Source organism: Neovison vison, chromosome 6 (genome assembly GCF_020171115.1).
Source record: "Neovison vison isolate M4711 chromosome 6, ASM_NN_V1, whole genome shotgun sequence".
In the NCBI taxonomy this organism is placed as follows: domain Eukaryota; kingdom Metazoa; phylum Chordata; class Mammalia; order Carnivora; family Mustelidae; genus Neogale; species Neogale vison.
Genome location: NC_058096.1, coordinates 106,006,833 through 106,020,978, shown reverse-complemented (window position 1 = coordinate 106,020,978; position 14,146 = coordinate 106,006,833). Strand labels below are relative to the sequence as shown.

Here is a 14,146-nt window from a genome sequence, read left to right as displayed (position 1 = left end):
AAATGTTATGAATATAAAGTGTTGATTTAAATGGGCTGAGTCTATTTCTTTAGTTATATGCCTTTCCTTTATTGGAGCATAAAACTAATGATATTTTGGTATTAATATATAGTTTTGATATTGAATTTTAGTTTTTATTATATGTGGTGAAAATAAAGCAAAATTGAATTTTTGGTAGATATTGGATATATTAAATTGGAATTTTGGATTATAGGAAAAACTGCAAAAAAGATGGTACAGAATTAGATTTAAAAATTTTACTATCTAATGTAGAGTACTGAACTTAAGAAAATTGTAGTATTTTTGATGGATGTAGAGTTTCTGTTTTACAGGATGAAAAAAGAGTTCTAGAAATTGGTTGCACAATAGTGTGAATGAACCTAATACTAAGTGAACTGTACAATTAAAAATGGTTAAGATGATACATTTTGTTCTATTTAACCACAATTTAAAAATTATTAAAAAAAAAAAAAACCCGTAGACTGTATAGCCCAGAGTGAGCCCTAATGTAAAATATGGACTTGAGTTAATAATAGTACATCTATATTGGCTCATCAGTTGTAAGAAATATACCACACTAAAGCAAGGTGTTAAAAATAGTGGAAACGGTGGAGGGGGGGAGGTGGGGAGGTATATGGGAACTGTCTGTACTTTCTTCTCAGTGTTTCTGTAAGACTGAAATTAAAATTTTTTTTAATTTAAAAAGGGAAAAAACATAATAGGAAGACAAATCCTAGTTTCTCCTTTTGTTTTGCATTGGTGTTGAGTATCAGGAAATGTAATGACTTGCTTGGTTGAAGAACTTAATTAAAAAGAAAACCGTTTTCTTGACAGCCTTTCTGAAGGCTCACAGGGCTCTTAAATTACAGTATTTGGCAGAAAGAATTAGAAGATCATAGGAGAGGAGGTGAGGCCCAAAACAAACTGGCAGAGTGACAGTGACAGCACTGTGGTTTATTTATAAATAGCTCTGCTGGTTATAATGAGAGCTGGTGTTTTCCATATTTTCCCATTTTTTATTACTTGATTTCCTTTGACACCAGGATGGGATGCTTCCACTCTCACTGTCTGCTTCAGGCATCTGGCATTTCTGATAGTCTTCTGAATCTTAAATTTGAAAGAGATTTCGTAAGTTGTCTGACCTGTCCAAAGTAGCATCCATAGCTGATGCTTATGTAGTTGGAACATCCAGGGATTGGACACACGGTTGTTTCAGGAAGTGGTCGGTTCTTGTCACAGAATACTCCTACTTCTTATCACACAGTTCTTCCTTATGAAGTGAGCGTTTTTGTCTTGCTGACTTCTACCATTGCCCTTATTTGTCCTCCACCCTCAGCAGAGCACAGAGGAAGTCTGACCATGTAAAGACTGCTGTCACTTACCCCCTTCTTTTTTTTTTTTTTTCCCCAGGTCAGCATCCCAATTATTTTAACTGTTCTTCATTTGAGAAGACCTTTGTTATTCCTGTTACTGTCCCCTACCAGGCACATTTCCAATTTCTCAGATTCTCTCAAAATAGAGCTCTTAAAGCTGAACATAATACTCCAGAAGGAGGTTGTTTCATGTAGAACGCCATGAGTCTGTTATTTTTTGTGAGACTGTTCATTCTGTTTGGTCAAAAATTACGTTTGTTCTCTAACAACCATGCCATTTTTAGGACCATCCTGAACTTTTATCAGACTAGAGATTATAGGTTATTTTCTTGTGAACTGTGGTTCAGCTAGAATCTTATACCTGTACAGTTGATTTAAAAAATTTTAAGATTGGGGTGCCTGGGTGGCTCAGAGGGTTAAAGCCTCTGCCTTCGGCTCAGGTCGTGATTCCAGGGTCCTGGGATCAAGCCCCACATCTGGCTCTCTGCTCAGCAGGAAGCCTGTTTCCCCCTATCTCTCTTTGCCTGCCTCTCTGCCTACTTGTGATCTCTCTCTGTCAAATAAATAAATAAAATCTTCAAAAAATTTTTAAAATTATTTGTTAGACGTTTAATATTTAGAAATAATTTTATAGAGTGTTTTTAAGGTATATTTTCATCTGTGTAACCCCATTTGGTTCTTGTAACAACCCTTTGAGCTGTGTAAAAAACCTATCATCCCCTTTGTCATAAAGATAAAAAAATTCATGGATAGAGAGGTTGACCTACTAAGGTAATATAACTTTAGAATTGGTAGAACCTGGGATTCGGTTTGAGATTTTCTGGCTCCCTGTTCTGTTTTTTTGTTTTTTTTTTTTAAATATTACATTGTGCTAACTGTGGATATTTCTAAGTAAATGAAGATATTGTGAATAGGATTGTTAATCACCATTCCATCTTCCCTAGTGAGTTGGCAATATTTTGTTTCCCTTAGGGACAGTATTTGGATCCAGTCTCGATTCATTTCCATGTTCATTCCTTTTATGAAATCCCACGTTGCCTTGTTGATTTTGTTTGACACTGGGATTACCTCAAATTTTAAATTTTACTATAAGGACTTAAAAATTCATTCTGCAAGTATCAGTTTTAGGCAGTTTTGTTATTTGTGCTTGTCTCTTTTTCCTCTGTATTTTCCTTCTATTTATTATAATCATTGTTGCCACTTGTTACCTTCTTGTCAAATTTGCTCTGTTTTCCAATACTGCTTCAGAATCTCTAATAATAATCTTGAAAATTATTAAAAATAAATAATAGTGATAGTAAGGACTCATTTATTATTTACCAGGCACTGTTCTGAATGTCTTATGTCTATTAACTCATTTAATCCTTACAGCAACCCGTGAGAGTAGGTACTGTTAAATTTATTTTAAACAGAATTATAGAGAGGCGAATTCACTTGCCCAAGTTTCCTTAACTAGTGGTAGAGTTGGAATTTAAGAGGCTAAAATACTATTTCAAACCACTTCTCTCTAGCTAGGCTCTTCTCTGTGTCACGCAGACATTTCTATCTAAAGGGCAGTTTTTCTAAATTGCTAAAAGGCAATTGCCATTTTATCTCTGTACAGTCTTCTGCATTTCAATTCTTTTTTTTTTAAAGATTTTTATTTATTTATTTGAGGGAAAGAGGGAGGGAAGGAGAAAGAGAGGGCATGCATATACGCATAACATAAGTGAGCCAGGTGGGGGGCGTGGAAGGGGTTAGAGGGAGAGAACTTCAAGCAGACTCCTTACTGCATGTGGAGACCAATGTGGGACTTGATCTCAGAACCCTGAGATCATGACCTGAGCTGAATCTAGGTTGAACACTTAACTAGCTGAGCCAGCCAGGCGCCCCTGCATTTCAGGTCTTATAAGTTATTAAGTCTTTTAGAGTATACTTTTTTCATTCAAAAATATTTATTGACTCTTTACTCTGTGAGCATAGAATCAGGAGCATCTTAAGTTTGTCTGGGTGAGTTTGCAAAGTCTTCACAAAGATGATTAATTTTTTTTTTCACACAACAGTGGTTAATTTTACTTGTTCAAGGGCTTATATTGCAAGCATTAAACCAAGCATGGGCTTTGATTCTGTGAGCCCCGATTCACATATTTAGGAAAATAAAAGTACACTGTGATCATGTATATGGATGAAAAACTAAAGGCTCACAAGTTAATCACATTGTAGTTTTAAATTTCTACAGCCTAGAAGCCAGAAGTCACAGATCTTTTAGGTCTTTCTGGATGTTCCACAAGGTATCTACACTTTTCTTGAGCTGGGCAACCTCACTATCCTTCAGCTTCTGGTTGATCACCGTGGTTAAGCCCTGAGCGCTCAGGATACATGCAAGGCTCAGGAAGACTTCGTTCTCAGTGCCTTATATCCTCTTACCACTGTTGACACCGGATGAATCCTGGATAGGTTTTTCAACATGGATTCAGTGAGATCAGCCACACTTAATCCAGTAGCCCAGTTGGTATATCCTTTTAGCTTGATGACTCCATAGGCACTTTCAGCCTTTGTCTTAGGCACTTCGTTCTAATTTTCATTGTCATTATCTGTTCCCATTTCTGGATTCAGTTCCTGAAGAGAAACGTCTGCCACATTCAGTCCACTCCACACAACCTTGTGTCCACACCCACAACCCTTGAGTCGCCATATTCTCCCAAAATCCATCCATGGCAGCTGCTGGGATGAATGCCAAGTTTTTCAGCCATAAGATAGCAAAATCTAGCAGAATTCAGATTATCCCTACCTCTAATGACATGGTGCTTGCATGGTCCACTTAGTTTCCAGGTAACATGTTTGAGAATATCCACTGGGTTGGAAACCACAATTATGATATAGTCAGGACTGTACGTGACTACTTGTGGAATAATGAATTTGAAGATTGAGTCAGCTCTCTCCATTGTTGGTGGACTCCTGCAGTCACCACCACAGTCTTAGAATTGGCAGTCACAGAGCTATCTTTATCTGCCACAATTTTAGATGTCTGAAGAAATAAGCTCCCATGTTGCAGATCCATCATTTCCCCTTTGAGTTTGTCTTCCAAATCATCCACACGGGCAAGTCGATCAGCTAGATACTTTTCTAGAATGCTGACGGCACATGCCATAACAACTTGTCTAACACCCACTACAGTGATCTTGTTTGGGAATGGTTGCCTCTTCTGCAGCTGGTGCAATCAGGTGTTTCCTTAAGAGTTGCCATTGTGGGGCGCCTGGGTGGCTCAGTGGGTTAAGCCTCTGCCTTCGGCTCAGGTCATGATCCCAAGATCCTGGGATCGAGCCTCACATCAGGCTCTCTGCTCAGCGAGGAGCCTGCTCTCTCTGCCAGCCTCTCTGCCTACTTGTGATCTCTGTCAAATAAATGGGGGGAAAAAAAAAAAGAGTTGCCATTGTGGCCAGAGAGAACTGGCTTTAAGAGTCAAGCGAGGAAGACGATGTTAGCTGCGTGCGTCTCCTTCAGTGCAGGATCTGCAAGCGAAGCTGATTAATTTTTGAGCTGTGAAGAATGAGTATATGTTTTTGAGGCCAAAAAAAAAAAAAATAGAAGCCATCTCTTGTGGAGTGATTAGCAAGTTCAGTTGTTCAGAGGTGAGAGACCTAGCATCTTTGAGGAACTACAAATAAGTTCATTTAACTAGAAGTATAGATTTTATCTGAAGGCAATAGGAAAATTGTTGGAGATTTAAAAATAATTTTTAGTAGACATTATTTTTTGAGCTGTTTTAGGTTTACAACAAAATTGAGCAGAAGATACAGAGATTTTCCATGTACCCTCTTCCCCCACACATATATAGTTCCTTCCACTATCAACATCCCTCATGAAAGTAGTACTATTTCTTACAGTTGGGTGTACAATATAGGTGTACTGATGCATCATTATCACCCAGAGTTCAGGTTTACGTTAGGGTTCACTCTTGGTGTACATTCTGTGGGCTTGGACAAACATAACAACAATATGTTATCTATCATTACAGCATCCTACAGAGAATTTTCACTTCCCTTAAAGTCCTCTGCTCTGCCTGTTCATCCTTTCCTCCCTCCTAACCCCTGGCGACTACTGATTTTTTTTTTACTGTCTCCATAGTTTTCCTTTTTCAGAGTTAGCCTTTTTCTGACTGGCTTCTTTCACTTAAGAATATTAATATGTATTTGTTTTCCTGCATATCTTTTCATGGCTTTATAGCTCATTTTCTTTTAACACTGAATAAAATTCCTTTGTCTGGTTATACCAGAGTTTATATGATCTCTCTATCTACTAAAGGACATTTTGGTTGCTTCAAAGTTTTGGCCATTATGAATAAAACTGCTATAAACATTCATGTGCAGTTATTTGCATGGACATAAGTTTTGAGTTCATTTGGGTAAATACCAAGGATTGCAATTGCTGAATCATATGGTAAGAGTATGTTTAGTTTTGAAACTGCCAAACTGTCTTCCAAAGTAGCTGTACTGTTTTGCATTCCCACCAGCAATGAATGAGAGTTCCTGTTGCTTCACATCCTTGCCAGCATTTGTTGTCAGTGTTTTGGATTTTGGCCATTTCAGAAGGTGTGTAGTGGTATCTCGTTGTTTTAATCATTGAAGAATTTTAACATGGAGGTGATGACATATATGCCTGAAAGGTTCATGTGAAAGCATTGTGGTTCTTTAAAAGGAGTGGAGTCAGAACTAAAGGAAGAATGATTGGTTATAGGCTCTTGCAGTGATTTAGCTGGCAGAGGACTCTAGCATTTGTCCTGTAGTAGGGATGGAGAAGAGATTTTTAAAAAAACGTACTTAGAAGCTAAAATGAAAGTGCTTTGACTGAAAGTGTGTGATGAGGAAAAAAGGAGTTTCTCTATCAATTCTGAACACCTTTAGGGAACATTTGGAAATGTATGCATGCGTTTTTTGGTTGTCATAATGACTGAGGGTTTCTTCTGGCATTAGGAGGATGCTGAATGTCATACAGTGTATAGGGCAGTTCTTCACAATGTGACATTGTGTTTCATTGAGAAACACTCTAGGGTGAAGACGCTGAGAGAAGGAATAGCAGGTCTGTAGACGATAATGAGTTCAGTTTGAGCTCTGTTGAATTTGAGCTGTTTATGGATACCCAGTTGAAGATGTCCTTGGGCAGTTTGATATGTGAATCTAGAACATAGAGATAAAGGATTCATATTTAGGAGTTGAAGAGTATGACGTGGGAAAAGGTGTAAGGGTTTGAAAAATCTGTGGAGGGTAGAAATGGTAATCGCTGACATATACAGTATTTCAGAACACCAACATCGAATGGAAGAATGGAGGAAGGGGAGCCAATAAAAGAGAAAGCCAGAGAGGACAGAGGAAAATTATTAATAGAGTGCCATCAGTTAAAGCTGAATGGCAGTTCCATGTAGAAGGTGTATTCAGTTTTGTCCAATATGACAGAGAGCCAGCTAAATTAAGGACATCAAAGTGTTTATTTGGCAACCAAAATAAGGACATAAAAAGTGTCTAATAGGAAGAGATTACTTTCAGTAGAGTGACAGAGGTACACGCTAGTTTATAGAATTAAAGAGTGTGTGGGAGGGGCGCCTGGGTGGCTCAGTGGGTTAAAGCCTCTGCCTTCTGCTCAGGTCCTGATCCCAGAGTCCTGGGAGCCCGGTGGGCTCTCTGCTCAGCAGGGAGCCTGCTTCCCTTCCTCTCTCTCTCTGCCTGCCTCTCTGCCTACTTGTGATCTCTGTCAAATAAATAAAAATCTTAAAAAAAAAAAAAAAAGTGTGTGGGAGGTGAGGAAATGGGGCAATGAATGTAGATTCCAAAAAAAAAAATTCTCTTCTTGAACAATCTAAACCTTTAAACATCATTCGCATACACTTCTGCCCTTGTCAGATTCTTTCTTTCATGTATCAGCTGACAAATGGGCGTTTATAGATGTCTCCTGGTTTGTAGTTATTTGAATATCTCTGTTGTTTCTTAACCTTATTTTGTGAAAATTAGTTGAAAAGGGAAAAAAAATGCTAGCACTAGTAATAAGCTTAGTTATACATTTCATGCATTTGAAAGGAAGAAGAAAATCATTAGCATGCTAATGACAGCCTTTGTGCTGCACTTGAGCCACACAGTTAGTATGTTTGATTGTTAAAGAAAAGAACAAAATTGAAGAACCTTAGAGAAATATTGGCTGTAGAGCCTTAAAGACTGCAAAGATTATAAAGGTATTACAATTCGGAGTTAGTGTCATATTTCTAGTTTTCTTAAAACTTGGGGATCCGAATTTGACTTTTAGATTTGATTTAGGAGCACATTATGTATAAAAGTAGAAGACTTCATGTGCTGTTTTAAGATTATCTGTGAAGCAAAAGAGAAAGAGGTAGCTAGTTAGCTAGTTAAGGGGATGAGAGATCTAAGAAAGTTTTTTTGTTTTTTTTTAAAGGTAAGTTCTATAACCTGAGCATATTTCTTTATGAAGGGGGAAAGGCCAGAAGACAGGGCAAAGTTGATGTAGGGAGAGAGGAAAATTAACCAATAGGTAAGATTTCTGAAGGATGGTATTGGCTTGAGAACAGTGGTGTTAGGGGCTTATCTTTGGGTGAGAGAAAAAGTGACACCTTTTCCACCGAGTTTGAAGAAGACATAATAATGGATTTGAAGGTAAGTAGTGTATTTCCACATGGAACTGTAGGAAGTTCATTGATTCATCGGTTTCGGAATGCATACTGTGTGTTTCGGTCTGCTCGTTTGGGGATATCCAGTTCCTATCCTTGAAGAACTGAAGTTCCAGTGCAGAAGGGGATTTTTTTCTTACGGCCTGTATATTGTTCTTTGAGGTAGGATGTGAGCCTTTTTGGCGTCTTTCCTGGTCTCAGGATTCTTTAGGGATGGTTTGGAGATCAGATCTGAAAGGACTTTTACTTTACTTGGGATATAATTTTTCCTGACCTGGAGATGTAAATTTACTCATAAAAGCTTGATATTTACTTAACAGGTTTAGTTCCTTGAAAGAGGTCATAGTTCTTTCTGTCATGACAGGTATTGTACTTTGTCGTGTAGTGGTATGGTTTCACTCTGCTCCAAACCCAGTTAAGTAGCCATTTATATTGTCTTCAAAACTTTTCCAAAAGCAAATCTTAGTTGATGAATTTTAATTTTTAAATCAGTATTCTTAGTGGTCTCTGAAGTCAGGTTCAGTCATTGTGGAAAGCAGTCGTTTGCATTACAAACTGTAGTTGTACGTTAGTGGGTCTCAACTGGGGGCAGACCATGAAAAATTATTGGATCCCAAATATCAGAGTTGCTGAAGTTGAGAAACAGTGATGTACATGTTAATACTTATCTTTAATATACTTATCTCGGTCAAGTGTGCTTCTCTGCATTATGCAGTTTAGGCTTCAGAACCCCCCTGTGAGGTAAGTGGTATTTTCCTTCCCTGAAGGGACTGTTCATTAGTGACCAAAAACCTTGGTCTTACCTGTATTTGAAAATTTTATGAATAAGTAGTCAGGAAAAACCTTTTTTTAAAATTTTTTTAAAGGGCTATCTTTGGTCTTACCTGTTGTTTTTTTTTCAGGGATAAATATTCATGGAATTTGAAATACATAATTTATTTTTAATATTACAGATCTAGAAATGGCCATTGCCTACTGGAATTTAGTGCTTAATGGAAGATTTAAATTCTTAGACTTATGGAATAAATTTTTGTTGGTAAGTTCATGTTTTCTGCAGCTCCATCTTTTCTGTACCTTTTTGCTTTCTTTGAAGATAAATTAACATTTTTTAAAGCATGACTAACTCATCTCAGAGTGTGTAGTGGACATAGAATGAGAAATTTGATTACCAGAATTTCATTACACAAGTTATTTTGCATTCTTGAATTTAGCATCATTTGGGCTGATATTTTGAAACTCTCTTTGGTGATTTGGATGTTTTTTGCTTATTTTTTAAAAATAGGAACATCATAAACGATCCATACCAAAAGATACTTGGAATCTTCTTTTAGACTTCAGTACAATGATTGCAGATGACATGTCTAATTATGATGAAGAAGGTAATGAATGTTTTTGCCTTACTAATATTGGTTTTGTTTTTGTTTTACTTTATTGCATACTTTTGAACTTCTTATCTACTTCTGCTTTTCATAGTTGGATTTCTGTCCTCTGACCTTTTATTTGTGTTGTTTTGAATGTGTAAAATGCTTTTGTCCTCTTTACTAGTCTACGTTGTTCTGTTTCTTTAAATACCACCTCAGTCATCCTGTCTTCCAGAAAGGCATGAGTAGTTTCCATCCATGTTTTAGGTTTTCAGTTTACTTATACTACTTGTCTTAATGTACTTTAGTATTTGTGTTTTTATTGTTACCTGTTTATCTTGTCTGTGAACTTAACTGTAAACTCAAGGTTAGTGGCTTTGTTAAATTTGAAATGTACTTCAGCTGCCTACTGTAGTACTATTGGCATTCAATAAATGATCATCAGTTGGATTCGTTTCTGATATTTTTTCATATATGTAAAAAGATGATATTACCATCTGCTACAGGGACCTGTGCTTTTATTTTTTTGAGAAGTGGCAGTGGTTTACATTGATTTCTTCACACTTCCTTACCTAGCCTCCCTTGAGAATTACCAGGATATGATGCATTTCTGAGATTGTTGAATAGACAGAGGTGCTCTTTGGAAAATCTCCAATGCCCTTGGCTTCCTTAAAAGTGTCCTGGAACTAGTTAATCAGAGATGATTTTTTTTTCCTCTTTGTTTTTGTATGATGTACACTCTTCAGTAACGAGTGAGAAATATCTAACCCTGGGTATGACTGATGATAATTGTGCTTTCTGTAAGGCCTTACACGAAATTGGAGAACTTCCTGATTCGGAAGTTAGCATGTGGATGTTTAGAGGCACGCATATATGCTATTCAAAATCTTTTGGTAATTTATTATCATGAAGTAGGATAGAGTTTGATACTTACTGTTGATTTCTGTTGTAAGTTTGCCACAAAACACCTGGAAACTTTTTTCTTCCTACCTATGCTCTCAGTGCTGACGGCATGCCACTATAGCCTCGCCATTTAAGCTGCCAGTTCAGTGGACTTCAGAAAACCATGATATTGTTGATTGATTACCAGAAGAGTTATTATTTATTATTCAGGGGATTATCAAGTTTTAGAATAATAGAGCAGAGAGAATACAGGAATATTTTAGGTAGAAACTCTAAAAGTCAGAATTTTGGAAGACTTACCAGTGGGAATATTTGTAATGATATACTCTGTTATGGCAAAGGTATTTTAAGAAGTAAAGGATTCTCTAAAATGTTTTATTTCTGCTTTTCTTCCTTTCTTTGTTCCCATACCCTCCCCGCCCAGGAGCATGGCCTGTTCTTATTGATGACTTTGTGGAATTTGCACGCCCTCAAATTGCTGGGACAAAAAGTACAACAGTGTAGCACTAAAGGAACCTTCTAGAATGTACATAGTCTGTACAATAAATACAACGGAAAATTGCACAGTCAATTTCTGCTGGCTGGACTGAACTGAAGATCAATCCTCACAATTCAGACTGAGGGTTGTGTCAAAACTTTAAGGATACATCTTGGACCATATCGTATTTCATTCTTCTAATGGTGGTTTGGGCTTGTCTTCTAGTCTGGGCCGCTCTAAACATTTATAATTCCAACATTGTGGATTTCATCTTATATCTGTGGACCATCCTAGTTTATTCTCCCATAAGTCTTAGAAGCTTTATGGTGATTATTTTGAGGTTTCCATTCTTGCATAAAGCACAATGCTGTCTTCATCAGAAAAGAGTTTGGCATAAGAATTAAACATATGAACATCACAAAAAATTTATAAAAACTTCTTAAATATATGCTTTGGGCTAGTTGCAAAGACTATGCTGATAGCACTTCCAATAAGAGTGATATATTTAAGTGTACCAGATCTGGAATGGTGTTTGGTTTGGGGGGATTTTTTTTTTTCCTGGCAAATCACATGTATTGTTGATGTGAGTAGAGTAACTGATGTCAAAATAACCAACGTGAGAAATTTTTAGGATAACTTGGTGTGCCTACCTGAAAAATTTATTGTGTTTCAGACCCTCAATTTCAAAGGTTCCACAGAACTAGTCTGCACTTACCTTACCCATGTTTATATATAGTTGTCTTACAGGGAACTTTTATTTAGGAAATGTCTGCATAATGTTAGATTCTACTCCTGTCTACATTATGCACTACATAATTGGATTTCATTATGATTTTTAAATGCTTATATGCCTGTCGAATAAGTTAAACTATTTAATTTGTTTTGAATGTTTTAGATTGCCACACAATACAATATTCTAAATTTAGGCATGAGGGTTTATTTTTGTTTTGTTTTGGTTTTTTTGTTTTTGTCAGCACACTATGGAACACAAATGAAATTCTCTTAATTTATAAGAAGATAGTAGGAATTAAATTTTGAAAATGGTCATGATGAGCCATGAAGTTCAATCCTTATAGGTACTGCTTTCAGACAAATAGTCCATTTTTGATGACTTCTTATTTTGTTGAAATTGCTTTAACTGCTAATCACTGTGGTTGCCAAATACTTCAGGAGCAAAAATTTTCAAGCAAGCATGTACTTGATGCAAAATACCAATCTGGTTTTTATTCTTGTAAATTATTTAGTTTCTTCACTTTTTTTGTTTCGTTCGAATTAGCTCAGTTTTCGCATCAAAGCAGAATTCTATCTTGTATGTATTTTTTTCATTACAAGACCCATGAACTGCTTTCATGCTGAAAATGCCTCATTTCTTTGTTCACTTCCTGACATGTGAAGGGTTTCTTACTTTCTTAAACATTTCTGTAAGGCAAGTAAAAAAAAAAAAAAGTAAAACTTCATATATTGGATGGCTTTGGTTTTTAGCAAGGAATAGGTTTTTGCTTGGTATATCCAGGCAACTCTCTTAATATACCAATGTTAAAATTATCAAAGGAATGTACTTCAGAATAGCAGTACGTTTTATGTAGATGTGGAAATGATTTTAAGAAACAGTGACATCTTACAACTACTTTTTATTTACACAGTTTCTGAAATGGAGCTTTCCCCATAGATACTATATTAATATTCCAATCATAACTTTAACTCAAGAATATAATTCTACCAAAAGAATATTTTGAAAACTTGTGTTCGGGTTACTGGAATTGGTTATTTTAAAAAAAGGAAAAAGAGAAAAAGAAGAATCCTGCTGCTTTCAGTATTTCCTGATTTCATATTTGTAAATATAAAGAGGAACTTCAATTATGAAAAATTTAAAAAGATATATATATATATGTACTATTTTGTTTTTTTGTCTTGAAGATTTTGAGTTATGGTATTGTTTTCGGATTGATTAATTCGAGTATGCTGTGTTTTAAAATGAGATTCCATTAGCTTTTTTTTTCTTCCCTCAATATAAATGGTTTTTCTTAGAAGTCTGATATTGGTTCATGGCTTAGTGCCTTGGGTTTACAGACTTTTCCTTTTAAATGCAAGACCTTTTTCAACAAAATAGTGTTTGTCATCATTTTGGTACTAAACATTTATAATTACTGTGTAATTATAAACAAAAAATACATAAAGCTTTGAATATAATTATGTAGCATAAAAGTTAAGGTTGTTCACTCTATGATGGCATCTTAGAATTAAACAGTACTATTACTAGGGCTGAAAAGAGAAGACTGGTTTAATGTGGTGTGATTATTTTGAGGATAAATGTCTGGTTACAGGGAATATTTTGTACTAAAAAAATGCTTATACATATGGCCATGTATGTGTGTGAATGTGTCTGTGGGAGAGTTTGACAGAGAGAGAGGTTGAAAGATACACACACATGTGCAAACACACACAACTTGAAATGCTTTAATTCATTAAGTGTTTCAGTCTTCATTTCGGTAAACTCCCCAGGCTGATTCTTTGTTTCAAATTGAACCACAGGTACAGTTTCCTTTTTGCCAAGTGTCAAAACAGGTACACATTTAAAAATGTAATGCTTTTTAAATAGTAAAGTGTATAAAATTAGAAGTGCCCACATAAAAAATACTTGAGATCAAGATTATCTTTAGTGACTATCATCTGCATATCTCTGTAAGTTCAATTGTGCTTCTTAAAATCCCTGTCATATTACCAACAGAGGCAATAAAAGCTTCAGTGAAATTGCCATGACTAAATCTTTTCACATATTATTTCAGTGTAATATTTTAAAGATTAAAATATACCTTAAACTTTTCCAGGAAGAATAATTATTCATGGAAAGAGCATTGTAATGGCAAGTTTTGGGAAGAAAAGACATGCCAAGTCTTGTTTACTACATTTCTAAAATGTTTACAACTATACTGGGCTGCTTTATTTAATTAACAGTACTGTAGTTGTGTAATATGGCATTATAAGTGTGTGTTCTTCATTAGACTTTTAAAAAGTTTTAATGAGAGAAAGTAAATAACATGGGAAATCTTTTATATAATATCCTTACCGGGGAATTCTTATTTAAGCAAGGCTATACTATTTTTTTTCCCTCAAAGATTTAAGTGAATGAAGTGTTCATCTATTTTTTATTTGATGATAAGGAATTTGGGTAGTTGTAGCTAGTTTAATGTGCACTTTGCTTAGATTTTTTAAAAACATGTTACTATGAAGACTACGCTTTGTAAACCTTCTGTAACTTTTACATATGAATGACAGAAGAAAGTTAAACCTAATGAAAGAATTTTGGAATGGAAAAGGAAAGTGGTGCTGGCGAAATTTACTATAGTTCACAAAGTATGCCTTTGTAAACCTGAATCAA

The 14,146-nt window shown here is 35.7% G+C and overlaps 1 protein-coding gene and 1 pseudogene across 1 annotated transcript in view; one reads left to right on the top strand and one right to left on the bottom strand.

Annotated features, from left to right (window-relative positions):
- DCUN1D1 (defective in cullin neddylation 1 domain containing 1) overlaps nucleotides 1–12,497 on the top strand; it is a 31,282-nt gene extending 18,785 nt beyond the window's left edge. The window contains exons 5-7 of the mRNA XM_044251858.1: nucleotides 8,979–9,061; nucleotides 9,308–9,404; nucleotides 10,714–12,497. Of these exons, the coding sequence (XP_044107793.1) occupies nucleotides 8,979–9,061; nucleotides 9,308–9,404; nucleotides 10,714–10,793 (260 nt within the window). The 3' untranslated portion in view covers nucleotides 10,794–12,497. The remainder of the gene's footprint in view (nucleotides 1–8,978; nucleotides 9,062–9,307; nucleotides 9,405–10,713) is intronic.
- On the bottom strand, nucleotides 3,566–5,478 carry LOC122908731 (annotated as a pseudogene).
- Nucleotides 12,498–14,146: the final 1,649 nt, after the last annotated feature.